The sequence below is a fragment of the Hypanus sabinus genome, chromosome 1, assembly GCF_030144855.1.
Source record: "Hypanus sabinus isolate sHypSab1 chromosome 1, sHypSab1.hap1, whole genome shotgun sequence".
Taxonomy (NCBI): Eukaryota; Metazoa; Chordata; class Chondrichthyes; order Myliobatiformes; family Dasyatidae; genus Hypanus; species Hypanus sabinus.
In genome coordinates, this window is record NC_082706.1 from 190757202 (window position 1) to 190777397 (window position 20196).

At 39.8% G+C, this 20196-nt stretch overlaps 1 protein-coding gene across 2 annotated transcripts in view; it reads left to right on the forward strand.

Moving 5' to 3' along the window:
• The window catches only part of mib1 (MIB E3 ubiquitin protein ligase 1), a 144386-nt gene that overhangs the window by 109360 nt on the left and 14830 nt on the right, over nucleotides 1-20196 (forward strand). For both annotated transcript variants that reach the window (XM_059983790.1, XM_059983800.1), the window contains exons 13-16: nucleotides 3672-3804; nucleotides 7249-7335; nucleotides 10014-10175; nucleotides 18743-18924. In XM_059983790.1, coding sequence (XP_059839773.1) covers nucleotides 3672-3804; nucleotides 7249-7335; nucleotides 10014-10175; nucleotides 18743-18924 — 564 coding nt within the window. The remainder of the gene's footprint in view (nucleotides 1-3671; nucleotides 3805-7248; nucleotides 7336-10013; nucleotides 10176-18742; nucleotides 18925-20196) is intronic.

Sequence of the window (20196 nt, forward strand, 5' to 3'; positions counted from 1 at the left end):
AGATGTTCTGGATACTATGGAGGCTAGTTCCTCTGATGGAACTGATGAAGTTTACAACTCTCTGCAGTTTACTTTACAGTGCACCCTCCCCCCATAACAAACAGTGACGCAGCCAGTTAGAATGCTCTCCACGGTACGTCAGTGGAAATTAGCAAATGCCTTCGGTGACATACCGTATCGCCTCAAGGCGGCAACCTTGCTGTTTCTTTAGCATTTTGTCTGTTTTTTATGAGACAGAGTTGCTGGCTCAATGCTCAACCCAGCATGGATGGAATTCGAACCCGGGACCACTCTCCTCAAATTCTGGTGTGGATACTGCTACACCACCAGCCAGCTGTGTGGGCTGTATTTAAGGTTAACTAAACAAGGAATGCTTGGAGAAAATTTATTTTGAATTTTCACTTTTGAATTTTTTGTCAGTTTTTTTACATACATATCCTGATCTTCGTAGGAGGTAGCATTTATTGGTGCTATTGGCCAAGTAACAATTCCACATGTATGAGCTGTGAGTGGCAATGGACCTGTTCCTGGTGGAGAGTTTTACAGTCAAGCTTTATGCCATTCTCAAGCAACCAAAGTTCTTGTACGTTGTATTGATAGGAGTGAGCAGAATAGGTACATTTGTAATCATGTCTATGTACAAGTTTGCATTGGCTATCTAAATCCTAAACCATACTCTGTTTTCATAAGTTTGATATTTTCTGTCATTCTTGATATTCTCAGCTTCACAGAAAACTGTTTTGCTATTCTCTCCATGGAATTATATCTTCTCATCCCAGCCATTTTTTGGTGAATACATGCTGTTAATGTCTATTTTGTAATGTAATGGCTTAAATTTCACACAGTCCTCTGGTGCCTTACTCAAACCTCTAGCTCTTCATGCTTGCATAATTCCCTCAAGCAATTGTAAGAGCCTGTAGAAGCAAACTGAAAGATCACACAGTGTTTGTATTTGAATAACAGGTTAATTTACTAAAAACTGGTGTGCACCTGAAGACAAGCCAAAGCTGAACTACCTGAGTATGGAATGGTACAGCTTTTACTCTCAATTGATGAGATTACCAGTAAAACTACATTTTGATAACAGAATAATGGCTACAGGAAGACATAATTAAGTAACAAACTAGGTCCTGATTAGAGAATAAAATGATTATCCATAGGCTTTACAGTAAATCTAATTTTCTATTACAATGGGTATATGCTAGAAGAGAATTAGTGAAATTCCTGATACTTGGGTGTCGTCACTGCTGCGTTCCATGTCTGTATTTTTGTCTGCAATTTTAAGAAAGGAGGGAGAGAGAAAACAGGGAATTATAGACCAGTTAGCCTGACATCAGTTGTGGGGAAGGTGCTGGAGTCAATTATAAAAGATGAAATAGCGGCACATTTGGATAACGGTAACAGGATCAGTCCGAGTCAGCATGGATTTACGAAGGGGAAATCATGCTCGACTAATCTTCTGGTATTGTTTGAAAATGTAACCTATGAAAATGGACAAGGGAGAGCCAGTGGATGTAATGTACCTGGACTTCCAGAAAGCCTTCGATAAGGTCCCACATAGGAGATTATTGGGCAAAATTAGAGCACATGGTATTGGGGTAGGGTACTAACATGGATAGAAAATTGGTTGGCAGACAGGAAACAAAGAGTAAAGATTAACGGGTCCTTTTCAGAATGGCAGGCAGTAACTAGTGGGGTATCGCAAGGCTCGGTGCTAGGACCGCAGCTATTTACAATATACATTAATGATCTATAACCATGTAATAATTACAGCATGGAAACAGGCCATCTCGGCCCTTTTGCCCCCTAACTCTCAAATCATGTCCTCTTATTTGAATCTCCCCTACTCTTCAATGGAAAAAGTCTATCCACGTCAACTCGATCTATCCCCCTCATAATTTTAAATACCTCTATCAAGTCGCCCCTCAACTTTCTACACTCCAAAGAATAAAGATCTAACTTGTTCAGCCTTTCCCTGTAACTTAGGTGCTGAAACCCAGGTAACATTCTAGTAAATCTTCTCTGTACTCACTCTATTTTGTTGATATCTTTCCTATAATTCGGTGACCAGAACTGTACACAATACTCCAAATTCGGCCTTACCAACGTCTTGTACAATTTTAACATTTCATCTCAACTCCTATACTCAATGCTCTGATTTATAAAGGCCAGCATAGCAAAAGCTTTCTTCAGCACCCTATCCACATGAGGTTACATCTTCAGGGAACTATGCACCATTATTCCTAGATCACTCTGTTCTACTGCATTCTTCAATGCCCTACCATTTACCATTTAGATGAAGGGATTAAAAGTAGCATTAGCAAATTTGCAGATGACGCAAAGCTGGGTGGCACTGTGAAATATGAGGAGGATGTTAGGAGAATGCAGGGTGACTTGACAGGTTGGGTGAATGGGCAGATGCATGGCAGATGCACTTTAATATGAATAAATGTGAGGTTATCCACTTTGGTGGCAAGAACAGGAAGGCAGTTTACTATCTGAATGGTGTCAAGTTAGGAAAAGGGGAAGTACAACAAGATCTAGGTGTTCTTATACATCAGTCACTGAAAGTAAGCATGCAGGTACAGCAGGCAGTGAAGAAAGCTAATGGCATGTTGGCCTTCATAACTATGGGAATTGAGTATAGGAGCAAAGAGGTCCTTCTGCAGTTGTACGGGGCCCTGGTAAGACCACACCTAGAGTATTGTGTGCAGTTTTTGTCTCCAAATTTGAGGAAGGACATTCTTGCTATTGAGGGAGTGCAGCGTAGGTTCACAAGGTTAATTCCTGGGATGGTGGGACTGTCATATGTTGAAAGATTGGAGCGACTGGGCTTGTATACACTGGAATTTAGAAGGATGAGAGGGGATCTGTTTGAAACATATAAGATTATTAAGAGATTGGACACGTTAGAGGCAGGAAACATGTTCCTGATGTTGGGGGAGTCCAGAACCAGAGGCCACAGTTTAAGAATAGCGGGTAAGCCAATTAGAACAAAGTTGAGGAAAAACTTTTTCATCCAGAGAGTTGTGGATCTATGGAATGCTCTGCTTCCGAAGGCAGTGGAGGCCAATTCTCTGGATGCTTTCAAGAAAGATAAAGCTCTTAAAAATAGTGGAGTCAAGAGATATGGGGAGAAGGCAGGAACAGGGTACTGACTATGGATGATCAGCCATGATTGCATTGAATGGTGCTGCTGGGTCAAAGGGCCGAATGACCTACTCCTGCACCTGTTGTCTATTGCAGTTCCCTATTAACATATTAGCACAATCCATATCTCTATATACTAATTATTATCTCTCACAATCCTTTCCCCTACAACAGTCTTAATGATTTCTGTTTTTATTCCCTTCAACATTGGTATTTATCAATGCTAATTATAGATCTCCCTGCAGTTTACTTGGCTCATATCAACTAATTTACTGGGTATTAGTAACTATAATTTAGAAACTTCATGTTCCTTGCAGTGCTTAGTAGATAGACTTACTGAAATATTAAGTGAACTTAAACCAAAAATGAGCAGAATTCTTTTGTTTTTTTTATGAGGGCTTTCTATATTGCTATTCCTTTCACTGAAAAACACTGGGTGCTGTACTTGAGCTTTGACTTGGATGGAGTATTTGAGAAAAAGGTCCGATGAAATTAACATTTGACATCTTTTGTTACCACAGTGCCATGCGTGTATTACTTTCCAAACTTCCAAGGCCATGGATTGTGGATGAGAAAAAGGATGATGGATATACTGCTTTACATTTAGCAGCACTGAACAATCATGTTGAAGTGGCAGAATTATTGGTTCATCAGGTATGACTTTGTGCTCAAAAAGTTTACATTATGGAAATTGAAACATTTCATGGCAAGATCTATTAACTATAATTTCAACAGTGAAGTAATATGCAAAAAATTAGCATCATATTTTGAAATCATGGAAACAGATTAGGTACCGGTACATACAGTAGTAGTGCACATTGCAGCAAGAATGATCAGTGGGATGAGGAGGAGAGAGATATTTAGAAGTATAGTATCCAGAGAGTTTAGTAGAAAAGAGAATTTTTCAACTGGAGAATTAGAATCTGGAAAATTGGATTTGGGTGCTCTTCTAATGTACACGATGGTGAATTAGTGTAGAACTGCTGTAGCAAAGACTAAAACATTTGCTTAGATTGTTTTCTGGAAATGCTGTTCTACAATAGACTGTTGACTTATTGAGCTGCTTGTTGTACTGATTTCTTTCATCCACAAGTTCCTGGAGTTCTCCCTTTAACAGTATTTAATTCAGTTGGTGCAGACTTTGTGCATTTTTTTCTCAATATGCAGACAGATTATTCAAGGTGTGTGTAGCAGGTGAAGATCTAATTGCTATTGAAGAAGTCTTTCATAATTTTCCAGCCTACATTTACCAGGAAGCTGTGTCATTGGGGAATTGGAGATGGTTTGATTGAGATGTTGCACAATTGGTATGGTAGACAGAAAATCTGTAAATACATATTTACATGCCTTTTTAATACAATTTAAGTGTGTACAGTATTTGCATATTTTCTGTCGACCAACCATTATATTTTGTTGTGCTCCTATATATCCAACAACTGAGCTCTCAATCTTCAGCCAGGATATATATTCCAAAATTTAAATCTTTCGGTCTGTTTTAAAGAATATCTTTTTTTTTGTTGTAATTTTGTCCTATGAAATCATCGTTGTAAATGATGCTTTTTGTTATGTTTGTACTGACTGAAATCAATTAATTTCATTCGTTCATTCATTCATTCATACTGCCATCAAGTCTGGCAGAACCAAATTGCAGTGATGTTGGTCAGGATGCAATTGGAGGAGGAAGAGGAGAAAAGATCTTATTTCACTCTTGAGAAGAATGCAGGTTGAATAGGGTGTTAGTTCTTAGGATCATGGGATGCATGGATGATTCCTGAATAACTTGTAGATCTATGATCTAAGAAGAAGATCTGCATTCTCTCAGTGCACAAGAATTACTGGAAAAGTACTTGCCTGTCTCATCTAGCAATTTGAGCTTTTCATTTAATATTGAAGAGGGGACAAGTGGGGGAAATGGTGTTGGACATTAATAAGGTGTCAACAGACATGGCAACAACAAGGAGGCACTGACTCTTAATTGCTATTACTGAACATCTAGCTCCCAATTAAAACATTGGTAGGATATTGGAGTAACACACACAAAATGCTGGTGGAACACAGCAGGCCAGGCAGCATCTGTAGGAAGAAGCACTGTCGGCGTTTCGGGCCGAGACCCTTCGTCAGGTCCGTCCTGACAAAGGGTCTCGGCCCAAAACATCGACACTGCTTCTTCCTATAGATGCTGCCTGGCCTGCTGTGTTCCATCAGCATTTTGTGTGTGTTGTTTGAATTTCCAGCATCTGCAGATTTCCTCGTGTTTGCTAGGATATTGAAGTGATGCCTGATGAATGCATGTACCAGGATACAATGTAGAATCTGCATAATTCCTGGAGAATGGTGGCATGCGGGTCACACATTGAAAGCTTAATTCCTTTCCTCCTCATGCTATTAGTAAGTAGTGGAAGAGTAGTGAATACCAAGGTGAACTTGTTGGAATCTGGCAGTCCCTGAAAATAGCCATGTTTTATTGATATTCGGTAATACTTTGATCTGTTAATTATGGGTATAGGGTTTTTGATATGTTAATGAAGTAGGCCACCACTTAAGATGTACTGACTAATAAATTGTTTGAAGACCCACTTATCTTATCATGTGTACCTTTATGAGATGAATTATTGTATTGAGCATGAATTATTTGAATCTTTGGTTGCTCATAGTGCATTTGGAGCATACGTTATTCCATGATTCGTAAAGTGGTATGGGGAGAGGCATAGATAGGATAGATAATCAGAATCTTATGCCATAGTTGCTGCTCTTAGAAGTAATTTAGGCACTTAAATAGATATTACATTTATGGTCCTAATACAGGCTAATTTAGTGTAATTGGGTATAAATGCCAGGCGGGTATAAATGTAGTGGCATCACCACTAGACTACGAGGTGAGTGATCCTGGGTTTGAATGTGGTTGGCTCCTTGAACACTTTCCATCTGTGCTTGGTTGAGCATCGAGCTAGCAATTTGGTCTCATATATTTTAAAAAATCAGACAAAATGCTAAAGAAATGACAAGGTTGCTGCCTAATGTCAAACAGGGTACGGAAAGGAATAACAACAAGAAATGGATATAAATGGCCACATTGAACAGAGTGAGTTCATCACCCATTTCTGTACTATATAGTTCTGACTGATTAACTCTGGAATTAACATAATATGTTTATTAAAATTACAACTAATTATTGCGACACGGTAGTGTGGTGGTTAGTGCAACACTATTACGGCTCGTGGTGTCAGAGTTCCATTCCAGCACCCTCTGTATGTTTCTTCCCGTGTGCTTCCACCGGGTGCTCCAGTTTCCTCCCACAATCCAAAGTTGTACTGGTTAGTAAGCTAATTGGTCATTGTAAATTGTCCTGTGGTTAGGCTAGGGTTAAATTGGCAGACATGGCTTGAAGGCCTGGAAAGGCCTCTTCCATACTGTATCTCTAAATAAACTACATTAGAAAACTAGAACGATCACAATAATAAATTTCTAATACTTAAATATAGCTGGGAGTATGGGCCATTCCAGGATTACGAGCACCAACTTGCATTCAGGAACAGCTTCTTCCCCTGTACCATCTGATTCCTAAATGGACATTGAACCCTTGGACATTACCTCACTTTTCTAATATATATTATTTCTTGTTTTTTGCATGATTATTAATCTATTCAATATATGTATACTGTAATTAATTTACTTATTTATTATTTTATTTTGTATTTTTCTTCAATATTATGTATTGCATTGAACTGCTGCTGCTGAGTTAACAAATTTCATGACACATGCCGGTGACAATAAACCTGATTCTGATTCTGACAATCCTACATATCAACGAGTTGACTTGAGTACAACCATTCATTCCTACAAAGGACAGAACTACTATCTTTTAGTAAATGTTTTACTCATCAATCTTATGTGCTTGTGATGTCATCTATTACAATACTAGAAATATGGACACTATATCAAGTGGGTTATGTGTTTTTTTTTCTGATTTGTGACCAAAATCAACATGGACATCTGTAAAAACAAAACTTACTTGTTACGTGGGGATGGTCTGCATTATGTAGTTGGAAAAATGGCCGTGTCACTTAAATCACAAAGTTCCTTTGGTTCTTTTTTCAGGGCAGTGCTAACCTGGATATCCAGAATGTGAACCAGCAAACTGCATTACATTTAGCTGTTGAGCGCCAGCATACTCAAATTGTTCGGGTAAGGTAAAATCCGAAATCTAAATAGCCATTTGTGGAAATTGATTATTGAAAAAATGGACTCTAAAATACTGTACTTGTGTAAGTTTGCATCAGAGTGCTTATATGGCAAGCTTGTATGGCTTGTATGCCTGTACTCAGCAATTACTGTGATACAGAATTGACCTCAAATATCTTGTAGGATTATTATTATTTATTTAACTGCGTAGATTTTGCTTTGAGAAGCAGAATTGGCATCGATGTGCACTTACACTTTTGAGTTGTACTAATTCTTGTTTTGTATAAAGTGATCAGTCTTTCAACTCATGCTGTATACTGTTTCAAGATTAAACAGTTCATTGATATCTGTTTAATGCTCAGGGTGCATTCCAGAAACGACAACATTAATGCATCTTCCACCTTCTTGTGGCATCCCTGTAATAATAAATAAGCCCATGAAATGGTGTGGAGAAGACTGCATTTGAGCCTGAGTGTTGGTGCAGTCACTTGGCATTGAGGTGTGAGACCTCAGGTTGCTTCCTGGCAACAATCAGTAATGGCACTGCTGGAAACTGGCAGTCTCTGTTTCTTATATGAATTTAGAATTTATTTAAATCTTACATCCATCCCACAACGTGAATGAGTAAAAACCTTTGCGTTATGACTCTGTTGCAGTGTACAGACATAAGAATTTAAAAGTCTAATGGCTTGTAGAAAGAAGCTGTCCTGTAGCCTGTTGGTCCTGGCTTTAATGCTGCAGTAGTGTTTGCCAGACAGAAATAGCTGAAACGGTTTATCGTTGGGGTGACTGGTGTCCCCGATGATCTTCCAGGCCTTCTTTCTGCACTTGCTGCTGTAAATGTCCTCAGTAGAGGGAAGTTCGCATCCACAGATGCACTGGGCTGTCCGTCCCTCTCTGTGCAGTGCCCAACGATCAAGGTTGGTGCAGTTCCCGTACCAGGCAGTGATACAGCCAGTCAGGATGCTCCCAATGGTGTTCCTGTAGAAAGTCTTGATTTGGGGGCCCATGCAAAACTTCTTCAGTCACCTGAAGTGAAAGAGATGCTGTTGTGCTTCTTTTCTTGCCACAAAGCCAGTGTGTACAGTCTAGGTGAGATCATTGATGATGTATATACCAAGGAACTTGAAGCTACTTGCCTTCTCAGCTGCAGATCCATTGATGTTGATTGGGCTGAGCCTGTCTCCGTTTCTCCTGCAATCCACAATCAGCTCTTTTGTTTTTGGGACATTGAGGGAGAGGTTGTGATGTTGGCACCACTGTGACAGGGTGTTAACCTCTCCTCTGTAGGTTGTCTCATCACTGCTAGAAACATGGCCAATCAAAGTCAAGTCATCTCCGAAGTTGATCAGCAGATTGGAGCTGTGTGTGGCAGTACAGTCATGGGTGTAAAGGGAGTAGAGAAAGGGACTCAGGACACAACCTTGGGATCCCCTGTGTTGAGGGTCAGAGGGGCAGAGGTGAGAGAATCCATCCTTACCACCTGTCAGCAATCCAATAGGAAGTCTTGGATCCAGCTGCACAAGGTGAGGTACAGGCCAAGGTCGCTGAGCTTCCTGCCAAGTCTGGAGGGAATTATGATGTTAAATGCTGAGCTGTAGTCCTGGAACAGCATTCTAACATATGCATCCCTCTGCTCCAGGTGAGTGAGGATGGTGTGTAGTGCTGTGGCTATGGCATCATTGGTAGACCAGTTCCATCTATAGGCGAATTGTAGGGGGTCCAGTGTGGGTGGTAGCATGCTCCAAATGTAGTCCTTGACCAGCCTCTCAAAGCATTTGCTTATAACCAAGGTGAGTATGACAGGACGCCAATCGTTCAGGCATGCTACCTTGGTTTTCTTCGGTCCAATGACAATGATGGACGATTTGAAACGAGGGCAGTACACACTGGTAGAGGGAGAAATTTAAAATGTCCATAAACACACCAGCCAGCTGTTCAGCACACACTTTGAGAATGTGCCCTGGGATGCCATCCAGTTCCGCTGCCTTGCGGATGTTGACACGTTCGACTGTTGTACGTAACTCAGCTTCGGAGATGACCAAGGTGCAGGTCTCATCGGCGGCTCTCCTCAAGGGTTTAGTCCTATCAACCTTGGGTCGAGCATAAAAAAAACATTTAGTTAAAAACAAACAGCTGGATCTTATGGTCTTTCTGGGATCATAGTTGGAGGTGATGAAAGTTACTGTCTCTCTTTCTGTCCCTCTTCATTGTTCTCCCCAGTCAGGAGATTTCTTTATAATAAGCTCAAAAGCATCAACCACCATTTTGAATAAAGATTTTTAATAATACTATTAATTCCATTATTTTGAGTATAATTATCATTTTCTGATGAAATAAGGTTATTGAATCTTTAAACCGTGTCTCTTGTCTCTAATGTTCCATGGACTAAATGTCAAAAGGTATTTCAATTTGGAACAGCAATTTTTTTAAGTCTTTTGCACTTGTCTTGGGATTCCATTGTTTATGTATTTATGGGAAGTGTTCACTCTTTTTGTGTCATACAATTTGTAACAATTTTCTAATTCAATAATAGTTGGACTAAAATCTAGAATTAAAATTACCAGCCTCGTTTTTATTAAGATATATAGTCATCCAATTTAGAGTTCAGTAAATATATGGTTGAAACAGGTGTGCCTTTAAGAGAACATTATAACTGTGAATTCTAATTAATTATTAAGCTCTTGGTTCGTGCTGGTGCGAAGTTGGACATCCAGGATAAGGATGGTGATACGCCTCTTCATGAAGCCCTGCGCCATCATACTTTGTGCCAGCTTCGTCAGCTACAGGATATGCAGGATGTGGGGAAAGTAGATAGTGGCTGGGAACCCTCCAAAAACACAGTAAGTATAATTTATTGATGTTAAAGTTCCATGCCAAATACGTATTTTATATAATAATTAAGGAGGATAATGTGTGAGAAATAGGTTATATGCAGTATAGTATCAATAGAACAACGCTATGAAGGCTATTTGCATGGAGTTTAGAAAGTTGAGTCATAATCTGATTGAAATCATCTAATTTATTCAATGGATTATAGTAGGTAGACATAGAGAAGTGTTTCCTGTGTAGAATCCAGAAGAATAGTGCATCAAGTTCAAGTTTATCGTCATCTGACAGTAAATATGCACAAACAAATGAAACAAATTTCCTCTGGATCATGGTGCACCCACAATACATATATCACACACAGAACTTAAAGCAAAATATTACCACAAGTAAGTAAATAAAATATGATTCAAAATGCTTGTAGTGTGCAGCACAGATAAACAGTACAGTATATGTGTATAGTTCGCTGTCATTGTGACAAGACCTCACTGGTGGCAGGGTTGTCGTTAGTCCCACAGACTGGTGTAAGAAGCTGTTACCCTGTCTGGCAGTTCTCCTTCCTGATGGTGATGGATCAAAGATATTGTGGGATGGGCCGTAAGGATCCTCAACAATGCTTTGGGTCATTTGTTTGCAACGCTCCTGGTAAGTGTCATAAATTGGGAAAGAAGGGGAGACTCCATTGAACATCTCAGTGGTTCTAAATATCCTTTGTTGGATCTTACGGTATGATGATTTGCAACTTCTGTACCACACGGTGATGCAGCCAGATAGGACACTGTTGAAAAGTTGATGGAGTGGAGGCAGAGTTTGCATACATCAGTCTCTGAAAATTTAGATGCTGCTATGCCTTCTTGACTTGTGAGGAGGTATTGTGGGTCCAAGGACCGTTGTGCTCTTCACTCTGTCTATGGCAGAGCCATTAATTTGCAATGAAGAATGGTCAAATCTCTGCCTTCCTAGAGTCTGCAATCATCTCTTACCATAAATTCCACTGTATAAGCTGAGAATTTGACCCTAAATTTGGCCCTAAAATTAGGGGGTTGGCTTATACAGAGGGTGCCAACTTTGGAAAAACAAATACACGGAAGACAGGTCGCATTTATTGGCTGTTTTTGAGTCAAATTGGTTCCACTGTCGATGCATGAATTCTTTGAATGGTTTAAACTCACATCTAATGGCTGGAGTACAGACATCAGACCACCGGAGATGACTGCAATGTTCGCATTTTCAGCTTTCAATGCTGCTTTTGTCTCACCTGACAAGTGCGCTTTGAACATGTCCCAGACAAGTAGCGACTTTTCCTTCCTGAAACTTTCGGGACATCGATGGCACATCTCTTTAACCCACTTCAAGCAACCCACTTCGTCCATGCAGCAGCGTTCTTGAATGTAAACAGCACCCCATGGGAATTTTCTGAGCAATCTTTATTTTTTATCTCAACACAAGATCAAGTCTATTCATAAATCGGGTGCACCAACTTGGAGTAGCTTTGAAATTTTTGCTGACCTCACGGTGTTTTTCAGCCCATTTCAACGCTTGAACTCGAACCATTTCTCTGGTAACAGTGTATCCAGATGATCACTGGTGATTCACCATTCTAAAACGTTTTCTTCCAGTTCTGGCCACTGGCATGTTTTCCTGCGGTTTGCACATTTTGTCTTTGGCAGTTCCCTCAGCATGTCCTTTGCCTTTCTCCACTCTCTCACTTGTTTCTTGTTTACACTAAACTTCTTAGCAGCTGCAGAATTATTCGTTCCTTTACAAAATGGGAATGACCTTCAGCATGAAGCCAGCATCATATTGCATTTGTTTTAATCTTCTGTACATGGTGGTCGTAAACTTAATACTGAGTACGTGTATTGATCCTGCCACCCCATGTTATGTTTTAACGAGATTATGATGGGCGCTAAATGGTTTCACAGGGGTTACATTTCAGAGGATTTTTTTACCATTTGGAACCTAATCCAAAACTTCCCTCCCTGATTTATTTATTAAGAGTTCGCTTATAACATTCTACAGTGTGTAGGCCTATTTTCTTAACAGGTAGTAATAGTTCACAAAATTTCCAGATTCCAGATCCGGCAAAGCTGAGTACCTGCATGTGAGATCTTGTGATCTTTTCTGGTTAAATCAAAAACCTCTACAATAGGGGTTGGCTTGTACAAGTTAACATGAAAATGGGGGGCCGTCTTATACTCCAGGTTGGTTTATACACTGGAATTTATGGTAAGTCTTGTTAACGTTGAGACTCGGATTGTTGTTCTCGCACCATTTGGCAAGCATCTCTATTTCCACTCTGTATGCCAACTTATCATTTTGCTGATGAGGCCAACCAAAGTTCAAAATAAGTTTATTATCAAAGTACCGATATGTCTCCGTATACAACCCTGACATTCATTTTCTTGTGGGCATACTCAGTAAACCCAGTAACCATAATAGAATCAATGAAAAACGGCACCAACAGGTCTACCATTGTGCAAAAGATGACAAACTGGGCAAATACAAAAAGAAAGAAAATGAATAATAATAATAATAATAATAATAATAATAATAAATAAGACCTTGAGACATTGGAGCAGATTTAGGCCATTTGGCCCATTAAGTCTGCTGCACGGTTTCACCACGGCTGATTTGTTTTCCTCGCAATTCCAATTGCCACTTAATTTGCCCATTCTGTTAATCTGTCCAAGTCCTTCTGCAGCCTCCCTGCTTCTTCAACACTATCTGCCCCTGCACCTACCTTTGTATTGTCCACATACCTGGCCATAAGTCATCGATCCCATCATCCAAATCATTGACACACACCTATCATCTGCCACCTTGTACTACTTCCTTCCCTCCCCCACCTTCTTACTCAGACTTCTCCCCTTCCTTTGCAGTCCTGTTGAAGGATCTCGGCCTGAAACATTAACTGTAGAACACAGAATTAGGTTCAATATCACTGGCTTATGTCATACAATATGTTCTTTGCAGCAGTTCATTACAATACATAACCAAAAATATGAATTACAATAAGAAATGTATAGTCTACATGGTTTCATTGTCCATTCGGAAATCTGATGGCGAGGAGGAAGAAGCTGTTCCTGAAACTTTGAGTTGTGTGTCTCTAGGCCTACCTATGCCTCCTTCAAGATGGCAGCAATGAGAAGAGGGCATGTCCTGGTCCTTAAAGAAAGGTGCTGCCTTTTTGAGGCATCACCTCCTGAAAATATCCTCAGGGAGGCTGGTGCCCATGATGGAGTTGGCTGAGTTTTCAACTTCCTGCAGTTTTTTCAGATCTTGTGCAGTGACCCCTCGATACCAGACAGTGATGCAACCAGTTCGAATGCTCTCTACAGTATATCTATAGAAAGTTGCAAAATTCTTTAGTGACAGGCCAAGTTTCCTCATCTATCCGAAGCCCAGCAGTTGCAGAGATGCTGACACCCAATAACTTGAAACTCTTCATCTTTTCCACGGCTGACCCCTCGATGAGGACTGGTGTGTATTCCTTTGATGTCTGCTTCCTCAATTTCTTGATCTTACTGATTGTTGAGTGCAAGATTGTTGTTTCAACACCACTCAGCCAGGTGATAAATCTCACTCCTGTATGCCTCCTCATCACCATCTGAAATTCTGCCAACAATAGTTGTGTCACAGGCAAATTGTGTCAAGAGGGCATGGAGCAACCACTCCCCACTGAACATCGACGGTAGAGATCGTAAAGAGCACCAAGTTTCTTGGTGTTCACCTGACAGAGAGTCTCACCTGGTCCCTCAACACCAACTCCAGAGCGAAGAAAGCCCAGCAACGTCTCTACTTTCTGCGAAGGCTGAGAAAAGTACATCTCCCACCCCACATCCTCATCACATTCTACAGGGGTTGTACTGAGAGCATCCTGAGCAGCTGCATTACTGCCTGGTTCGGAAATTGCACCATCTCGAATCGCAAGACCCTGCAGTGGATTGTGAGGTCAGCTGAGAAGATCATCGGGATCTCTCTTCCCGCCATCACGGACATTTACACTACACACTGCATCCGCAAAGGAAACAGCATTATGAAGGACCCCATGCACCCTTCATACAATCTCTTCTCCCTCCTGCCATCTGGGAAAAGGCACTGAAGCATTTGGGCTCTCACGACCAGACTATGTAACAGTTTCTTCCCCCAAGCTATCAGACTCCTCAATATCCGAAGCCTGGACTGACACCTTGCCCTATTGTCCTGTTTGTTTATTGTAATACCTGCACTGTTTTTGTGCACTTTATGCAATCCTGTGTAGGTCTGTAGTCTAGTGTAGCTTTCTCTGTGGTTTTTTTTTTACGTAGTTCAGTCTAGTTTTTGTACTGTGTCATGTCCATGGTCCTGAAAAACATTGTCTCATTTTTACTATGTACTGTACCAGCAGTTATGGTTGAAATGACAGTAAAAGTGACTTGACTTGATTTATGTATGGTGTTTGAGCTGTGTCTAGCCACACAGTTTGGGATGTAGAGAGAGTAGAGCAGTGGGCTAAGCACGCATCCTTGATGTGTGCCAGTGTTAATTGTCAGCAAGGAGGAAGAGTTACGGCCAATTTACACTGACTATGTTCTCCCAATGAAGAAGCAAAGAATCCAGTTGCAGAGGTAAGTAGAGGCCCAGGTTTTGGAGCTTGTTGATTAGTACTGAGGACATGATGAGTTGTCCTCAGTAATACAGAGGAACACTGATCTGTAATCAATAAACAGCAGCCTGAGCCAGTGAGATTGCATCCGCTGTTGACCGATTGTGGTGATCACAGATCCAGGTCCTTGCTTAGTTAGAAGTTGATTCTGGCCAGGACCAACCTCTCAAACCACTTCCTCACAATAAATGTGAGTACAGCTGGGTGATAGCCATTGAGGCAGCTCACCCTGCTCTTGGGCACTGCTATGATTGTTGCCCTTATGAAGCAGGTAGGAGCCTCTGATTGCAGCAGTGAGAGATTGAAGATGTCCTTGAACACTGCTACCAGTTGTTTGGCTCAGCTTTTCAGTGCCTTACCAGGTCCTGACACCATGGAAGAGTTCACATTTTTGAAAAATGTTCTGACGTGAACTATATTAGGTCAATTGGAGTACTTCTGATACCAGTCAAATTTTCTCAAAATTTAATTTACCTTCATAAAATTCAATGTATAAATGCCTGGGAAGAATGTTATGCCTTGTTTACTCATTTCATTTCAAAATATGAATTCTTAGATTTGATCTACATAGGAGCAAAAAAAACGTAGCATAATATTTTTGGGTTTATTCTTTTTTTGCGAGAAGTAATGCACAATTAAGCAGGCTAGTACTGGGAAAGCAATATTTTTTGTAAACTATCAAAGGCTTTGAACTTGAGTGCTTTAAAATCCTGTACAGATAATACAAAAGGGAAACATCCGCATAATTACCTATTCTTTATTTTCCTTGAATCATTACTTCTGTCGTATTTTCTGTGAAATCAATTTGATAAAATCAAGAGTTTTGTAGTCTAAATGGGGAGACATGACTTTTCCTTGCATTTATGATTAAAGGTTAGTTTATTTTAATTCAGGTTGTTCTAGTTATAAAATTAATTTTTCTGTCTAGAAAACATTAAGGTGCCCTTATTGCATGCTCCTGTGCAGGACATCTTTCAGAACAGTATGCCAAAAGAACATTTAAAGATACTACCATTGATTTAAATATACCAAATTCTGAGACTTTTGTCATGGATAATTTGGTTCCATAACCAGTTCTTTTAAATGAAACAATGTGCAGAATTTGAACAAGTTTAGCAGCTGCAACCAATCAGTACTCAAATCAAAGGTACAATGCAAACATTTTTAAAAATCTGTTTTTTAACATTGTTAATTATTATGTGCATTATTATTATAAATTTGGTGCAAATTGATGTTATGCAAGTGCATGGGCTTCCTCCAGGGACTCCAGTATCCTGGCACATCCCAAAAATATGCAAGTTGGTAGCTGGTCACTCTTAATTTGTGCTTAGTGTTTTAAGTGAATAATAGAACTTTAGGGGTTCTGATGGGAATATAGATAAACATAATGGGCTAAGAAAATCTTAAAATGAAAACCACGGCTGATTTTTTTTAAGAAAACTGTGAGCTAATGGACTTGTTTCCATCCTCTGTACCTTTTATGTGAAATCTCCGTTTGTATTGGTGATTGCATATTGATTGATCTTGTCTTAGTCTGACTAGGGAAGAGGGGTCAGGTCAGTTTCTGAGAAAACACAGCTAATGCATCTTTAAGCTGGCATGAGTCCAAAAGAAAGATTTGTAGTCTCTTGAGTTAAAACTTAAGTGTAAAAAAAATTACGTTTCAGTATGCTTGTTGTTTTAGAGACTACATCACAAGCAGAAGCATTCTTTAAATTTAGTTGCCAAAGCATGGATTATTGACTGAATTGAAGGCTGATGATACTGTATTCCTGAAAAGCTTTTTTTATTTAGTTGCTTTTGATTGCTTACATTAAAGCCCTTACTTAATGTCACCTTCAGAGAAACAATATCTCAATGTTTTATTTTGCATATACAGCAATTGAAAATGAGATAGCTGCAAAACATGAAAATTGTAGTTACTTTATCTAAATAAACTAGATCTGCAGTTATCTTGATAATAGGCTTACATAAGCATTCAACAACTTTTTAGTTTACAGATTGACAAATATATTTTAAGGCATTTCACAGAAATGTAATCAGACAAGAATTAATAACATGTTTATAAAACAAGATAGCAGATGCGAGGAAGGTAGTGAATTGGAAAGTTTTATGGAGTTACTGGGCCTATAACAAATGACAAAGCCTGGAATAATTTTGTTGTGCATTACTGTGAGGGGGACAGGCGAGGCCATGAATAGATATAAAATTATTTTAACTTTGAAAACCTATTTGAAATGATGTAGGTGTGTAGCTACAAGGATGATATATTAGTGGAATATAGTGCAGATAGACCTAGTGATGGCTGAGATGTGAATATGCTGAGACTGCATATGTTTTAAGTTGCCTAATTATTGAGCAAAGAACTTCTACTTTCAATAATTAATCTGTCTCTATCTCTGGAGACAAACTGTCTACAGACATTTTTTTTATTTCATAAACCTAATGATTCCCACGGCTATCTTGACTACACCCCTTACTACCCTGTCTCCTTAAAAAATGCTATTCCCTTTTCTCCATTCCTTTGTCTCCACTGCATCTGTTCCCAGGATGAGGCTTTTCTCACCAGCAACCCCATGAGCTTCCACATCCAACATACCATTCTCCATGACTTCTGCCACCTTCAACGGGATCCTACTAAACACATTTTTACTGCTGCCCCCACACACATTCACACTATTCGCCTTTTTCCACTAATCTCCCTCCTGGCACATATCCCCGCAAGTAACTGGAATGCTACATCTGCTCGTTCACCTTTCCCATCACCTCCATTCAGGGCCCAAAACTGTCCACCTCTGTGAATCTATTGGATTGTCTATTGTATCCAATGCTCCTGATGTAGCCTCCTCCTCATGGTGAGACCCCTGCGCAAATTGGGGGACTGTTTTGTTGAGCACCTCCGCTCCATCTGCCAAAATCGGAATTTCTTAGTGGCTAACCATTTTAATTCCTATCCTCATTCCCGTTCCAATAGGTTGGCACGTGGCCTCCTCTTCTGCCGTAAGGCCACTCTCATGTTGGAGGAGCAACATCTCCTATTCTGTCTAGGTAGCCTCCAACTTGACGGCATGAACGTTAATTTTTCCTTCTGTTTTTTCTCTTTTCCCTTCTCCTTCCTCTTCTATATTCCTCACTCTGGCCTCTTACCTCTTCTCCTCACCTGCCTATCACCTTTTTCTTCTCTTTCTCCCAAGGTCCACTCTCCTCTCCTATTAGATTCCTCCTTCTTCAGCCCTTTGCCTTTCTCACCCACCTGGCTTCACATATCGTCACACCCCTTACTTTCTAGTCCTGATGAAGGGTCTTGGCCTGAAATGTCAACAGTTTATTCATTTTCATAGATGTTACCTGACCTGCTGAGTTCCACCAGCATTTTTGCATGTTTATATGTTTTCGATAATTAGCTTTTTTTGACATTAGACATCACAAGCTGCCAAATTTCAGAAGTTTTTCTTTAAATTCCCTGCATACTGTTGTCTCTGGTGTTGATGTCACAAGCAGTCTCAACGAAATGATCGATCAGTGTGAGAGAACCAAGCACTTAACTGAACTGAAAGAAATGGTTAAAAGGGTAGTTTCAGAGAAACGAGGGAAATTGGGGAAAAATATGTATGCGGTGAAGTTATCTCCATTTTGGAGACGAAAAATTGAAAACTTCTGGGAAAGCCATTAGTGGGTGCTGTAGATTTCCTAGTAATTTTTAGTAAAACTGAATAAAGAGACTGCTCCTTTGAAAGTGTGCCAATGAAATGAAATTAATTTGAGAACACTCTATATAACTGTAAGATAAAATATCTGTGCTGACACGATTTCTGAAAATAGTTCAGCAAGTTATAATTTTTGTTCTTCAATGCTTTTTACAAATCTTAATGGTCCTTAGGATATTTAATCATGGAGACATGTTATGTTAAAATTGATAATTCTTCCTTTCAGTTGCTTATGGGCCTTGGGACACAAGGAGCAGATAAAAAGAGTGCTGCCTCTATTGCTTGCTTTCTAGCTGCAAATGGAGCTGATCTTGCTATTCGGAATAAAAAAGGACAGTCACCACTTGATCTATGCCCAGATCCAAACCTCTGTAAGGTCCTGGCCAAGTGTCACAAAGAGAAAGTCAGGTTTGTCTGCCCGTATTTATTTATCATTGTTGTAAATGTAAATGAATTGTAAATGTGTCAGTGGTGTGTGCTGATTTCAAATATTTTCAAAAGTTTAAACTCTAATTATTTGGTATTGTCCTTCTTAATTGTAAGCTTATAACTTGATCAGGCGCCCAGCAAATCTTTGAAAATACCAGAAGGAGATTTAATAATAAAGGTCAATAAATAGAACAAATTGGTATCCCTCTACAGCAATAACATTTTACACAAATGATTTTTTTTTGTAGAAGTTTTCAAGTATATATAAAGCATTGAAAAGCATCTCCATAGAGCAAAAATGTATGTTACATTTGGATACAGAAATTCGGATTACTGCAGAAATACAGATTGCTGTGTTTTTCTTTGAAATATTTGAAGTAGTGCAAGGATGGCAAATTGGACCAGGTTGCACTAACCAAACTCTCTCCCTCTTGTTCCTTAAACCCTGAAACATCTCACAACCTTCAGCGTGGTATCAATGCCCATTGGCCCTCTACAACATACTAACCTTGGCCAGATGTGGAGAACTCCTCTTTTACGTTCTGGAGTTTAGCAGCGAATAACTGTGTGTCCCTGAGCGTCAGAAGGCACAGTGTGGAGACCCTGTCCTGACAATGCTGACAAGGCAAAGCTGGTAACAGACCTCTTTGCCTTTTGTCAAAACCAAGTGATTTTAAAGAGTCATAGAGCACGGGGGCAAAGAACCAGGCCCTTTGGCCCATCTAATCCATGCCAAATTATTATTCTGCCTAGTCCTATTGATTCCCCCCCCCCCCCCGCCCCCATTCATATACTTAACTGAACTTCTCTTAAATGTTGAAATTGAACCTGCATTCACCACTTATGCTGGCAGCTCAGCACCCTCTGAGTGAAGAAGTTCCCCCTCATGTTTCCCTTAAATATTTCTCCCTTAACTTATAACCTCTAGTTCTAGTCTCACCTGACCTCAGTGGAAAATGTCTGTTTGCATTTACCTTATCTAAACCTCTCAATAGCTCCATCAAATCTTCCTTCATTTTCCTAGGCTTCAGGGAATAAAGTCCTAACCTGTTGAACCTTTCCCTATAATCAGGTTCTCGTGTCCTGGCAACATCCTTGTAAATTTTCTGATCAACTGAAAAAGATTTTCACATCAAATGAAAACAGATATCCACAAAGTGATCTGAATTAATTACAGATATAAAACAGAAACAATCGTGGGGTTGAGTTTAGGAGCCGAGAGGTAATGTTGCAGATATATAGGACATTGGT